The sequence below is a fragment of the Phodopus roborovskii genome, unplaced genomic scaffold, assembly GCF_943737965.1.
Source record: "Phodopus roborovskii unplaced genomic scaffold, PHOROB, whole genome shotgun sequence".
Classification (NCBI taxonomy): Eukaryota; Metazoa; Chordata; class Mammalia; order Rodentia; family Cricetidae; genus Phodopus; species Phodopus roborovskii.
Window position 1 is genome coordinate 35,465,618 of NW_026126540.1, and position 14,289 is coordinate 35,479,906.

General features: G+C 37.2%; 1 protein-coding gene across 2 annotated transcripts in view; it reads left to right on the top strand.

Moving 5' to 3' along the window:
* Positions 1-14,289, top strand: part of St7l (suppression of tumorigenicity 7 like) — a 58,921-nt gene that overhangs the window by 7,323 nt on the left and 37,309 nt on the right. For both annotated transcript variants that reach the window (XM_051199314.1, XM_051199313.1), the window contains exons 4-6: positions 647-701; positions 2,079-2,194; positions 9,850-9,928. In XM_051199314.1, coding sequence (XP_051055271.1) covers positions 647-701; positions 2,079-2,194; positions 9,850-9,928 — 250 coding nt within the window. The remainder of the gene's footprint in view (positions 1-646; positions 702-2,078; positions 2,195-9,849; positions 9,929-14,289) is intronic.

The window sequence follows — 14,289 nt, forward strand, 5'->3', positions numbered from 1 at the left end:
ATCTGGCTTTTATTGGGTCCTAGGGAATCTACTTAGGTCCTCATGCCTATGCAGCAAACACTTTACACACTGAGCCATCTTTTTAGGCCTGATGTATAGCTTTATATTTCCTCAGATTGGATGTTCTATGTCTGGAAACCTACTCTTTGAGATTTTTAATGTTGGTTCAATTGTCCCTTCCTCTGTAAAGTCTTCTGTGATTGACCACTTTTTTTTTTTTTAATTTTTTTCTTGGAATCAAGCATCTCTACTACAGTACATGTCAAATAGTTCAGGTGGTTGTTTACATGGCTGGTTCTTATGCTGTTTAAATCAGTTCCAGAAGCAGTGATAGGATCTAGGAATATAAGAGTAGATAAAGTTTTAATCGATTCCATTTTAGAGAGGAAACTGAAAAGCACTGGTAATCACATGGTTATACAGTAAGAGTTGTAACTGAATTATGAACAAAATGCCATTGAGACAGAAATACATCAATAACTAGATTTGATTCTGTGCCTTCCAAGAGCAAGGGTGACTTGTACCTCCTTCATATTTGTGCTGTTGGTGGCTGGCACTCCATTTAGAACACAGGATCAACAGTAAGTGTTGGTTAGTGAAGATTTACCTGCACTTGACTAAAATAACTTTTACTCTTGTATTTTAGAATGCAAGGTCTGGAGAAACCCTTTAAACCTCTTTAGAGGAGCAGAATATAGGAGGTAAGACATTTTGCTTTTCAGTGTAAGTATGGTGTTAGTCTTAGAGTAAAAGTATTGTGGAATACATATCTTTATAAACACTCCACAGCCTCTTCTAATTGGAGATACTGACAATATTAAAGTGAATGATTAGCTCAAGGGTAGTTATATACCTTGGCCGTGTTTACTTTTTTTGAATATAAAAGGAAGTAACAACTCTTTAAGATTTATTCTCTGGCATTTTCATGATTGTAGATGATATATTATGGTCACACTCATCCCTCCATCTTCTCTTACCCTCTTCCCACTCCCACCAGTCTCCTCTTCCTCCCACTGATTCTCAATTCTACTTCCGTGTGTTTTTCCTTGTGGAGCTTGAGGAAGTCACCAGTGGCTTTCACTGAAGACAATGGCTTCTGCTCCTCCAGTGGCCCTTGACTACCATTAGTCCCACTGACAGGAAAGGACCATGAGCCCCTTTCCCATCTATGACTGAGTATTTATTGGCTCAGTCTCATGCAGGCAACTATAGTTGAGTTCTTGAGTGCCATGGTCTTGTCATACCCATAAGACAGTCCTCCTTCCCATCGTTCAGATCTTACATTTTTTTCTGCTCTCTCTTTTGTGGTAGAGATGTTGGGGCTTCCTCCCCTTTTTCTTCTGTTTTTGTTGTTGTTATGAGACAGGGGGCTCAATATGCAGCCCTGGATGTCTTGGAACTCATATATAGACCAGGTTGGTCTTGAATTTACAGAGATACATCTGCCTCTGCCACATCAGAGTGCTGAGCGCTGGAATTAAAGGCATGTACATTTTTACTTGTTTGTTTTTTGTTGTTTTGAGACAGGGTCATTCTACATATTCCTGACTGTCCTATAACTCAATATATAGACCTGGCTGGCCTCAAGCTTACAGAAATATGCCTGTTTCCTCCTCCCTAGTGCTGATATTAAAGTTGTACACTACCATGCCCAGCCTTTGTTCTTTTTGCAAAAACAAGGTCTCCTGTAGCCTTGTTGTATAGTATCCATTTCATGTAAGTCTTTATGAGAAACTTCTTACTATTAGAAACATTTGTTTAGTATCTAGTTTTTAGAAAATTTTAGTGAGTAACTTATTGGTTTATTTTGTTTTCAAGCAAGTCCCATTCTGTAACTGAGGCTGTCTTGAAATTTGCTATGTGGCTCAAGAAAGCCTCAAACTAGTAGACATGATCCACCTTGCCAGGATGAACAATTTATTTTTTTAATGTTTTATTATTAAACCATAGAGAAGTACTTTTTTACCTTTTACTGATAGAATAAACTTTAAAAACAATCTGAAATATAGCTTGTAGTCACTTATTTTTGGAACTTAAGTGTCTGTTGTAGCAATTGAAACATCTTGTGTTTGCTACAGATACACTTGGGTGACTGGTAAAGAGCCACTTACTTACTATGACATGAACTTGTCTGCCCAGGATCATCAGACCTTTTTCACCTGTGAAACAGACTTTTTACGTCCTTCAGACACAGGTATGTATTGTATCTATCCTTTCTACAGACAGTGATTGTGAAAGTTAGTTTATGTGTTTTCTAAAGCTATTTATTATAATAGTTACTTGGCTTGGAGTTGCTTACATTTTAGATAAGAAACTCAGATTAAAGTGAATTATGATTATAAACTAAGCTAATATACTATTTTTTATAAGAATTTGAAATGTTTTATGCTTTTTTATTACTTAAAATAATTTCAGCTGGGTGGTGCTGATGCACTTGGGAGTCAGAGACAGGCAGATCTCAGGTGCAAGGCCAGCCTGATCTCCAGAGCTAGTTCTAGGACAGACAGGGCTGCATACAGAGAAACCCTGTCTTGAAAAACAAAGAAAAAAAAAAAGAATGAATGAATGAATGAATGAATGAACAAATCAAAAAATTCATATCAAATATAGCAGAAAATAGTATACATTGCTTTGGTCTGGGAAACAGTTACCTGACAGTAGAGCAGGGACTGGGGAGATAGTCCAGTGAGTAAAGTACTCACCATGCAAGTCTGACAAAAGGAGTTTGGATTTCTAGAACCTGTTTAAGCTGGATACAGTACTACAGAAGCCTGTGACCCCTGTGCTCCTATGGGGAGATGAGAGACAAAGATAGGAGAATCCACACACGTTCAAGAGCCAGCTAGAGCAACTAGATCCTATCACAGATGGCATGGAAGGTGAGGACCAACATCCGAGATTGTCCTCTGACTTCTGCACATGCACTCATGCACACATGCATGAGCACACACACACACACACACACACACACACACACACAGAGAGAGAGAGAGAGAGAGAGAGAGAGAGAGAGAGAGAGAGAAAAGAGGGTATGAACATTGGGGAATGATATGTAGAAGAAACAGCGTATATTTTGTTCTAGTCAAAAGTGAAGATTCATGTAAAATAGTAGCATATAGAAATGTCCATGTTTTAGGCCTCTCTAAGAGTGCTATAAGGACTGGGGATACAGCTTATCGATAGAGGACTTTCCTAACATTTATGAAGCTCTGGGTCTGAGAGTTAGCACCAGGAAGTGGAAGAAGTATATAACCTAAAGACAGGGCCAGTTTCCCAGTCCTCTACTTTGAATACCTTTGCTCTACCTGTGTGATGACATAGCAGTCACATTCTTTAAGACACCTTCTCTGGAAGCTCCTATAATATAGTATATGTTATATAGAGTTTGATGCAATTGTGAATGGGTAGATGGATGGTGTTGCTATTACACATGTAAGTAATTTCATTAATAATAATTAACACATGGACAGCATGTGTAATAATTTGATCTTCCCAATCACTCTATAAGACCTATTACTACCTTTTAAAAAGAAGGTACTAAGCAGAATATGGTGGTTTATGCCTGTAATCCTAACACTCTGGAGACTTAAGCAGGAGGATTGCCTGAAGTTCAAGACCAGCCCGGGCTATATAGTTGTAGGTCAGCCTGGGATTTATACAGTGTGAGACTGTCTCAAACCCAAACAAATAGGAACTGAATGAAGCAAAGGACGGTCAAATAGTGTGCCACTCACAACTAAGAAATGATAAAGCTGGACTTTAAACTCCATTATGGGTCTTGACCACTATACTATTACTGCTTCAACTGGCTGCACTGGGAGAAGAGAATCAGCAGTGAGGGTCTGAAGAAGCCAGTGTCTTAGCACTGAAGTAAGCTCATTGTGTCATATTGATGCTGAATAAAATGTGGTAAGGGTTGGTGGCAGTGAGAAAATCAAGGATCTTTGACAAAGTTTATAAGTTGGACTATTTGTAAATGTAGGAGAAAATTGCTTATTCTTTATGGTCACAGCAAAAGTATGTGTGTTTAAGAGAAGCTGCAGTAGACCATCAGCATTGTGTTAGGAGCTGAGGTGTTTGTAGAAATCAAATGTCATCTTATTCTCTCATAGACTGGATTGAAAACATCCCCAAGCTTCTCAGACAGCTCTGATGGCTCTTTAGAGCATTCTGTTTGAACAGTTCCCCCAAAGAATTGTGAAAGTCTGTGTGTCTTTTCACACATTTTAAGAGTCAAATCATAAGGTTAAATAATTGCAGAGAATATAATTTTTACATTAGAAAATATAGGCATTAAAAAATAATCCATTATTCCCTGTGTTCTAATATATACCATGAAAGTCAGAAGGTTTTACATCTATGTGCCTGCCAGGATAGATACTTGCATGCCAAGCACATACTTTATCACTGAACTGCATCTGAGAATTTGATAATGGCCATTTTCCATCAAAAACATTAAGAACAAATACTTTTAACAGTAGTAAGCCTTATAAAAGTCTTTTTTGTTTTTGTTTTTGAGAGTGGGTCTTGTTACATAGTCCAGATTGGCTCACATTTGAGAACCTCCTGCCTTAGCCTCCCACATGCTTGAAATTGCAAGTATACTTGCAATGTAAGTTACTTTCTTCTTGAGTGCTTATCTCTTCTATACCATTATATAATTTTATAAGCATGTTATGCTTAACAGTCATTTATTATTCTTGTAACTCTTCTGTAATAGCCATTTTATATACAAATTATGTTACATTTGGTCATAAGATTCTGAATGCTATGATGTATTTTTTCTTTCATCTATCTATCTATTATCTATCTTCTATCTATCTATCTATCTATCTATCTATCTATCTATCTATCTAGTTTTTTGAGATAGATCTCACTATGTAGCTTTGACTGTCCTAGAACTCAATATATAGAACAGGTTGGCCTTGAACTCACAGAAATCCTCCTGGCTCTGCCTCCTAAGTACTGGGATTAAAGGGATGTGCCACCACATTTTATTGTTATGATGTATTTTAATTATATTCTTGTCAAATTTTTAACACCTATGTACTTAGCTATTTTTTCTCTCCTCAAAATATGCCCTTTAAAGTCCTAATTAGGTGTCTTCATTGTCAATCCAATCAAATCATACTGACAGAAAAATCTGATTCTATTCTCCATTTTTCATTTCAGATTTATCAGCTTCTCCATCATAACCATTTCTCTTATAAATCAGATTTTTGCTTGTTTTGTGAGGTAGGGTCTCCTCTATAGCTCAAGTTGTCCTTAAACTCATGACCCTTTTGCCTCTGCTGGGGTTATAGTACTGTGATACTCAGCTCTGGATTAAGATTCTGATGAGAAAGATGAAATTCTGAACTTTGCCTAATGCTTGTCACTTGCCAGACTGAAGCACCATTGCTTTTTTTATTGCTCACCAATGTACTTTTTTTACTTTCTGTAAGGACCTTCCCTTAGGAGTAATTAACTTTTTCAAATAACTGGGGAGGAGTACTAGTGGAACTAATTAAAATGGTTTTTATTCCTTACTTAAAAGCATTTAGGAGCCAAACATCCTAATTCTATTTATTGAGCATTCAGTTTTGAAAGATTCTCTGTAGGTCAGGCTGGTGGCTTCAAATTCCCTATATACTGATAATGTCCTTGAATGTCTGATCTTTCTACCTTTACCTGAGTGCTAGGATTATATCCAGTCCATGTGGTGCTGGGATTGAATCCAGGGCTTTGTGCATTTTAGGCCGACATTCGACTAAGAAAGCTACATCCCCAGTGTGGAAGAATGTTGTTCCTCACTGCAGAGTTCTACTGCTCAAAAAACAAAGTAAAAGGCAGGGATCCTTATTTTCAGGTGCCTTGATTTAGGGTGACTGTCCTCAGCCAACTTGATGGTCCATGCTTGTAACCCTAATACTTGGAAGGCTGAGGCAGGAGAATTTTAACTTTACCTCAAAAATAAACAAACAAACAAGGACCACCATTTCCCAAATCCAATTCTAAACTGCATTGTGCTATTATTACCTAGAAGTTTTGAGCAGTTCATGCACACTGAATCTGGGAAGATTTGGAGAGGCTAAGAGGTGATCCTTTCTTTTATAAGCCAGAAAGGAGCAAACCTCTCAGGAGAGGGGTTAGTGATTATGGTTAGGTAGGAAAGAATGACTAGACTAGTCAGAGGAGCATTCTTCAGGTCAATCAGTTATAGGAAGAGTTGTACAAAATTTAATAAACTGAGGCTTTTGACATCGATTTTCTTAAGACCACATGTATCATTTTGGTTCTTGCAGTTTGTGTACTCCCAGAGGTATGTGTAATCTAGTTAAGTACTGAACTCACAGGTAGACTTTGTTGAGTGAGAATTCAGAATGAACTGTCAGTTTCATCTTTATCCTTTCGGACACTAATATAAAGATACTGATTTTTATCAGTATAGCTTTTTCTAATAAAAAAAAGCAAAATGCACAAGTGAGATGCACTAAATTTTCCTTTATTGTCATCAGTAGTCATTATATTAGTAGATTCTGCTCTTGTCTAATTGATTTGTTGGTTTAAATCTGGGAATAAGCATTCCCTCAAGAGTTGGGTACCAATGTGTTTTGAACATTTAGAAATAAGGATGTTAGCTGAGCTGCATATACCTATTGTTCATGCTGCTAAAGAAGTTGAGATAGGAGGAGGATGGCAGAGTACTGAGAAACCCTGTCTCAAAAAGCAAAGCAAAACATGAAACAGCCAAAACCCTCAAGAGATTTCTCATTAATGTCCAACTTTGACAGAATTGGAAAATATGGGCGTAGACCTACGTGTTTACTGGCTGTAGTCAGCTAGGGTTGAGCAGCTGTTCTGCTCACACTCACAGTGCCTGTGCTCTTCGTACGTTGTTACTTCTGGAACTTTGTGGACATTTACATCTGTAGTCCTTGACTCACAGATAGGTGCAGTTCTCTTTTGTGGTTAATAGAATAGTAGAAGAAATATTAATTGAAAGATAGATAAGTCTGAGTGAATTGTTTTTTGTGTGCTTTAATTCTTTTAAGCATATCATGAGCTCTTAGTAGTATTGAATAATAAATCAGTATTTTGATTTAAATTATTCTTAGGCCTTGAATTTTTTCTTAATGTTTTTTTAAATTTTCTTTTTGAGACAGGGTTTCTCTGGCTGTCCTGGAACTCACTCTGTAGATCAGGCTGACCTCGAACTTACAGAGATAAACCTGCCTCTGCCTCCTGAGTGCTGGAATTAAAGGTGTATGACACAACTGCCTGCCTTGAATCCATTTTTTAAGCTTGTATTACCCCTTTTCACTTTAGATTTAGTAATACCTCAGTTGTCAAGAGCAATCTTGAAAGGCAGGAATGATAGAGGATTTGAAAACACAAGAATAAGAAAAAAATACTTAAAGATGCATTACATAGACTCATTAGAAATAAAAAATTGCCAGGCAGTGGTGGTACACACCTTTAATCCCAGCACTCGTGAGGCAGAGACAGAAGGATCTCTGCAAGTTCATGGCCAGCCTTGCCTTCAGAGCTTCGGAGGATGCAGAGAAACCCTGCCTCAAAAAACAGAAACAAACAAAAAATGAAACAGTAGAAATAAAAAATTACAAATGATATTGTCTCCATATATTAAATTAACCAATATTGATGATACAGAATGAGTAGCCTTGTCTGAAATTTTAGGAATCAAGTTCTGGGATTACAGATACAGGCCACCCCGGCCCCTCCTCCTATCCTTCTACATTCCCACCCCCCCACCCCTGCTTATTGTATCTGTGTTTTGACTGCAACCTATCCCATGAAGGCAGGTGTTGATTTTTCCACTTTTGGTTTCATGTTTCTATTTTGGAGTTTTGTGTAGAGATGCTCAACCTGGCTCAAAGGGTAAGAAATTGGGGAAATGGTCACTTTCCTATGCTGGTTTAAAGTACGAACTAATAATTTTATTGAGTGGAATTTGAGGGTATATATCCAAAATCTTTTAAAGGCTGTACCTGTTTGTTTGTTTTTAGAGACAAGGTTTCTCTGTATTGCTTTGGAGTCTGTCCTGGAACTAGCTCTGTAGACCAGACTACTCTGGTCTCGAACTCATAGAGATCCACCTGCCTCTGCCTCCCGAGTGCTGGGATTAAAGGCATGCACCACCAATGCCTGACTAGTTTCTTTTTTCAAGATAGGATTTCTCTGTAGCTTTTCAGGCTGTCCTGGAGCTCATTTAGTAGAACAGGCTGGCCTCGGACTCACATAGATAGATCCGTCTCTCCCTCTCGAGTGCTGGAATTAAAGGCGTGTACCACCACTGTCTGGTGGCTGTACCTATTTTAAAGAAATGTCTGGTTAGCTATACAAAGACAGAAGCTGAAAGATTTTTACCATCAAACTTTATTCCCAGCCATATTTTGCTTGTTTCTCTAAGTCATGGTCTTGGTTTGTAGCCCTAGCTAACTTGGTACTTGCTATATAGTCTAGACTGGCCTCAAATTTATAGTGATCCTCCTGCCTCAGCCTCCTGAATGCTAGATAAGAGATTTTCACTATCATACTGGCTGAATGATTGTTATCACAATGGTTTTTCTGTTGCTATTTTTTGTTTTTGAGACAGAGTTTCATGTAGCCCAAGCTCTGTTCATAGCTAAAAATGACCTTGAACTCCAGATCTTTCTGCTTCTACTTTCCAAGATCTTGGGTTGTGTATAGTCTACAATGTCTTTATAGTAGGAAAGCACTGAAAATAATTCCACTGAAAGGGAATTAATGAGATAAATTATGATTATATACAAGAATACTATATAGTAAACTCAAATGCCAGTAAAATTTAGCATTAAAAATTTGGCCTGTAAATACCATACAGTTTATAGAAGAGAGTCCCATCATCCAAGGTTTACAAGTCTAATATCCTAGCCTGTTTCTATGTCCTTTTTCAGTGTTGAGGCAGATCGATGTTCTTTACCTGGTCAGAATCAGGCAGTTCTGTCTTGCATCAGTTTGTCAAGTTCAGGAAGCATTAGCTGTCAGCTAGCTGGTGACATGTTTGATATGAAAAATGTATTTTTGTTACACATGTGTTACACATTGTCTCATTTTCTGAGCCAAGACTAATATTTTGTTTCCAAAGGAAAACTCAAACATTTTCCACGTTATTCTTTCTGGACAGTTGTAGGTTTTGTTCCAAAGTCAACATTCATAAGTTCTCCATTTTTCTTATCAAATGTAAAGTAAGCCAGGTAGTTCCCAGAGTCAATTTGTGTGTGTGTTTGTTTAACTTTTAGGAGACATCACATAGTGTGGTATCTTCATTTTGGTTCAATAAATGGTAGCAAATCCTAACTTAGGTTAGTGTTGAATCTTGATAAAGCTGAGGTTTTCCAGAGATGCACTGTATTCTAAATTAACCCAGTCTTCCTTCCCAGTTTCATAGAAAATACACATCTACACATTTTTCCTATACTGAATCATTGATTAAACAAAGACTTTTAAGCTTTTGTATATTTTTAGTGGTTCCATAGACCCTTTTCAGAATGATGAAACTACTTTCATGTCTATTATAATCTATTATAGTATCATTCAAGATCAGTTTTGACGTACACTAAGATACATAAATGTTCATGTATAATAATGATGTGATTAATTCAGTTAAGTACTTTATATGTTATGAAAATTTTCTATTATATGAAAAGTTTCCAGATTTAATATAAATTTCTCATGTAAATGTGACCTAGTAACTCAGTTTCATATGTTTAAAAACATGATACTTAAAGCTTTGTTTACTCTTTTAGCTCATTCATCATACGTTTTACATAAGATTATTTATGTTTACCATCTCATCCACTCTTTGAAATATTTTTCCCACAGTTATGCAGAAGGCATGGAGGGAAAGAAATCCTCCAGCTCGAATCAAAGCAGCCTATCAAGCTTTAGAGTTAAACAATGAGTAAGTTGGAAAAATAAATTTGTTTTAAAGGAAACACAGGCAAATAAATTTGTATTTCCTTTTATCTGCTCACAAGATTAGGAACACTAGCAGTCTCCATTCCTATCTTGCATATTAGAGATAAGATTTGCAGTGTTCACTGACATCTGTATTTTGCTTTTGAAAGTGGAAATTATCATATGGTTTTACATAAAAGTATTTTAGAAGTTCTTTTAAAAATAAAGAGTACTAATGAGGATTGCTAATAGTACTTAGTAGTTAAATGGGTAATTAAATATTTATGCCACTGTTTTATTTTGTTTTTTCATTTAAATCATTCATTTAAAGCACTCATCAGTCCTGAGAACTTATATTCAGCAATGGGCTTTGAGACATAATAAGTGGATTCAAAATTAGCAAAATTGCTCTGTCATTTTTTTTCTTGCTAATAGCACTTACTTTCATAGCTTTTTATATTATGTTTATATCTTTAAATGTTTTACAGAAATGTAAAACAACTAGTTCTCTGCCACACCAGCTCAAAGGGTTTGCCTTTATCTTGAAATTCTCTGAATTGATCACACAGTGGTGAAAATAATGTGCAATTATCCATCTCTCTCTGATGCAAAGGATAAAACAAACAGAGGGACAAGGAAATAGACAAACCAGAAAATTTGCGAGGAAAGATTGGGGAGTGAAACACTGGAGAATAGGGGCTTGAAAAGCTTCCACAAATTCCTGGGAGCCTCAAAGATCCAATTTTTGACAGAGTTGGGCACATGCTCAGAAATACTTGGTTTTCAAGTCCTCTTAAGCCCATACATTATTTTAATTCATGAAAAAAAATTGAAAAAATTGACAAAATTCAATATCATTTTATGATATAATTACTAAAAACTGTGAGATATGTAAGGAGTAAGGAATGCTCTATCTAGATAACATTTAGGTTGGGCACAGTAGAAAATGAAAGCTATGATATTGTAAAATACCTGAGTGAATGTTGGAAGTGCTCTCTATTGCCCATGCATCACACACACACACACACACACACACACAGTGCTTACCTATGGACACTTGGTTTTTGTATTTTGTTCATAGATATTTAAGAAAGCTGTATATGTTCATTAATTGACCACAATGCTAACCAAGCATAGACCTTATTGGTCACACATGACAAAGAATACACAATTTACAAAATTCTCAGCAAAGCCAGTAAAAAAAAAACAAACAAAACAAAACAAAACAAAAAAAAAAAAACTACAACAGGCAGCAACAACAGAGGGTGTACAGAAAATCCTATTCTAGAGTTGCCAGAATATTGGAGTTAAAAATTACAATTTTCAACAAAAAAATTATGAAGCATGCAAAGAATGTGGGTGTGGTGGCATATACTTCTAAATCTCAGCAGTCAGGAGTCTGTAACTGAGCTCTGAGTTAGCCTGGGCTACAGCCAGACCCTGTTCCCAAACAAAACAACAAAAATCAGCATTCAAAGAAACAACAGAACACTAATGGGAAAGATACTCATGGAAATGCCTTCAAAGAAGTCTGGACTTTTGACTTGATAGATTTTTAATAATCTGTATTAAATTTATTCACAAAAGAAAAAACCACAGAAGAGTCCATGGTGATGTTTCACTGTTAGAAAATTATCAATACATTTCTGAAATCCCGACAAGGGCAGCTGGGCACATAAAGGACTAAGAGGAAATCATAGGATTGAAAAGTGCAGCTGAACTAAAAATGTACTGTAGGAGGTCTGTGACAGATCTGAGCAGACAGAGAGTCAGCAAAGTTGTGTTGGGCCATGTGAGCCGAAGTAGCAATGAAGACAAATGGAAGATCTGAGACCTGTGGGACAGTCAGTCATGCCACCCTACTTATAACTGGAGTCCCTGAAATATGGGAGAGAGAAAAAACAGTGCAGAAATAATAGCCAAACCAAGATATAGCACAACAAATCCAGCAGCATTCGCAAAGTATTATATGTGAGGACCAAGTGGGATTTGTTACAATTGAAGAATTTCGACATGAGAAGGGAAGACTCTGCATGATTGTTTCGGGTGGGACAGAAAAACCTGTGACAGTTCAGTACCATCATGACCAAATGTGTGGAACTAATTAATGTAACACACTGCATTAATAGAACAAAGTGCAAAATCTGAAAGTTATCTCAGTTCATTAAAAAAGCATTTGACAAAGTTCAACATCATTTTATGATAAATACTAAAAAATACTATAGATGTAAGGAACCCTGCTCACTTAGTAATGAAAGGTTGCAAGGTTTGTGTTTAAAATGAGTAAGAGAAGGAAGGATGCCTGCCCTCACTACTCCTGTTTACATGTTATCAGAAATTGCAAGAAATGGGAAAAAAAAAAAATGCTTCGGGATTTCAAAGGAAGCACAGGAGTCTAGAAAACCTTAAGTTCACACAAGCCCACACCTTTATTCCCAGCACTCAGGAGGCAAAGGCAGGCGGATCTCTGTGAGTTCAAGGTAAGCCTGGTCTACAGAGCGAGTTCCAGGATAGGCTCCAAAGCAATACAGAGAAAACCTGTCTCAAAACAAACAAACAAACAAACAAGAAGTTCATACAAACAGAAACCTCTCAGTGCTTACAATTTGGTTAAATATGTATGAGTAAAAAGTTAGCAGTCCCATTTACATTGGCATCAAACATGTTAAAGTGCTTAGGGGTAAGTTTAGCCAAGAAAGTGCAAGACTTGCACACTTAGAATTGGGAGGCAACTGGGGAGATACAGGACTGTCTGCTGACCTGAGCTTCACCCCAGAACCTAGGACGAGAAAGCTGATTCCCAACAGTCATCTTCTGACTTTGTAGGAATATGATGACATATGTGTGCTTATATTTATATGTTCAAAGTAATTAAAAACAAAGACCCACAAAACATTGTTCAGGTAGCACATAAATAAATGCTAAACAAGTGGAAAGGAATCTTGTGTTCATGTATATTGCAGTATATTAAATCTACAGATTTAATATGCCCCTAATAAAATTACAACTACTGGGGTTGGAGAGAATGTTCAGTGGTTAAGAGCACTGGCTGCCTTTCCAGAGAACCCTGATTTGATCTGCAACACCTACATGGCAGCTAACAATCATCTGAAGCCACTTCCACTTCCAGAGGATCCAGCACCCTCTTCTGGTCTCTGTGGGTATTGCATACATTGAGCACTCAAAAATTAAAATAAAAATAATTAAAATCACAGTTTCTATTTTTGAAGAAACTGACAAGCTGGTCTTAACATTTGTGTATAATTGCCAGAGTTTCTGAGTTGCCAAAACAATCCTAGGACCACATCGGAAGACTCAGATTTTCCAATTTTAAAAACTTCTTTAAAACTACATGGTTAATCCATAAGATTAGACACCTAGACTGATGGCTCACTGGACAGCAAGCCCATGTGTTTAGGGCTTTCAGTTATCTTTGATGGAGGAGCCAAGGCTATTCAATGGAGAAAAAGGTGTTTTTAAAGCTGAGTTGTGCTGGAACATGCCTTTAATCCCAGCACTCAGGAGGCAAAGGCAGGTGGATTTCTATGTACAAAGTGAGTTCCAAGACAGCCAGGGCTATACAGAGAAACCCTGTCTTGAAACATAGCCCCCTACCAAAGAAGAACAAGAAGTTTTTTAACATGATGCTGAAACAATTGAATAGTCCTATCTATAAGCTGGAGATTGGACCTTTATGTCACATATGCATATCAATTAATTAAAAAATAAGTAACTAAACTATAAACTGTTATAGGAGAACACGGAATGGTTAGGCATGTAGGCCAGTGGTAGAGTTTTTGCTTAGTATGCTGAAGCCCTGCAACTTTGCCCTGTAAAAGAGGGAGAGAGGAGGAGAGAAGAGAGGAGAGGGGAGGGAAGGGGGAGGAGAAGGATGGAGAAGAGAGGAGGTACAGTCTTATGTTCCCAGGTTTCTGAGTGGTTTAACAGATACAACAAAGGCATAGCAGTAGAAGAAAAAGTAGGTAAACTGTGCCTTATTAAAGCGAAACCTCTGTGTACCAAAAGACAGTTAAAGAGGTGATATGTGACTGTCGGTGGGGAAGCAGGAGATACATGGAACTGCTGAATGGTTATGAAGATGCTTTATGTACCTGTTATAGTTGCACAACCTTGAGAATATAGTAAATGTTTCTGAGTTCTGCAGTTGAAAATGTTTTACACTGGTGTGCCTGCAAGATGACTCAGCTGGTACAGGTGCCTGCAGCCAAGCTGATGACTTCACTTTGATCTCCAGGACCTACATGATGGAAGGAGAGAACCAAATCCCATGACCTCCACATGTGTACTGTGATGTACCCATAGGCACAAATAATAAACAAAAACATAAATACATGAAATAAAAAT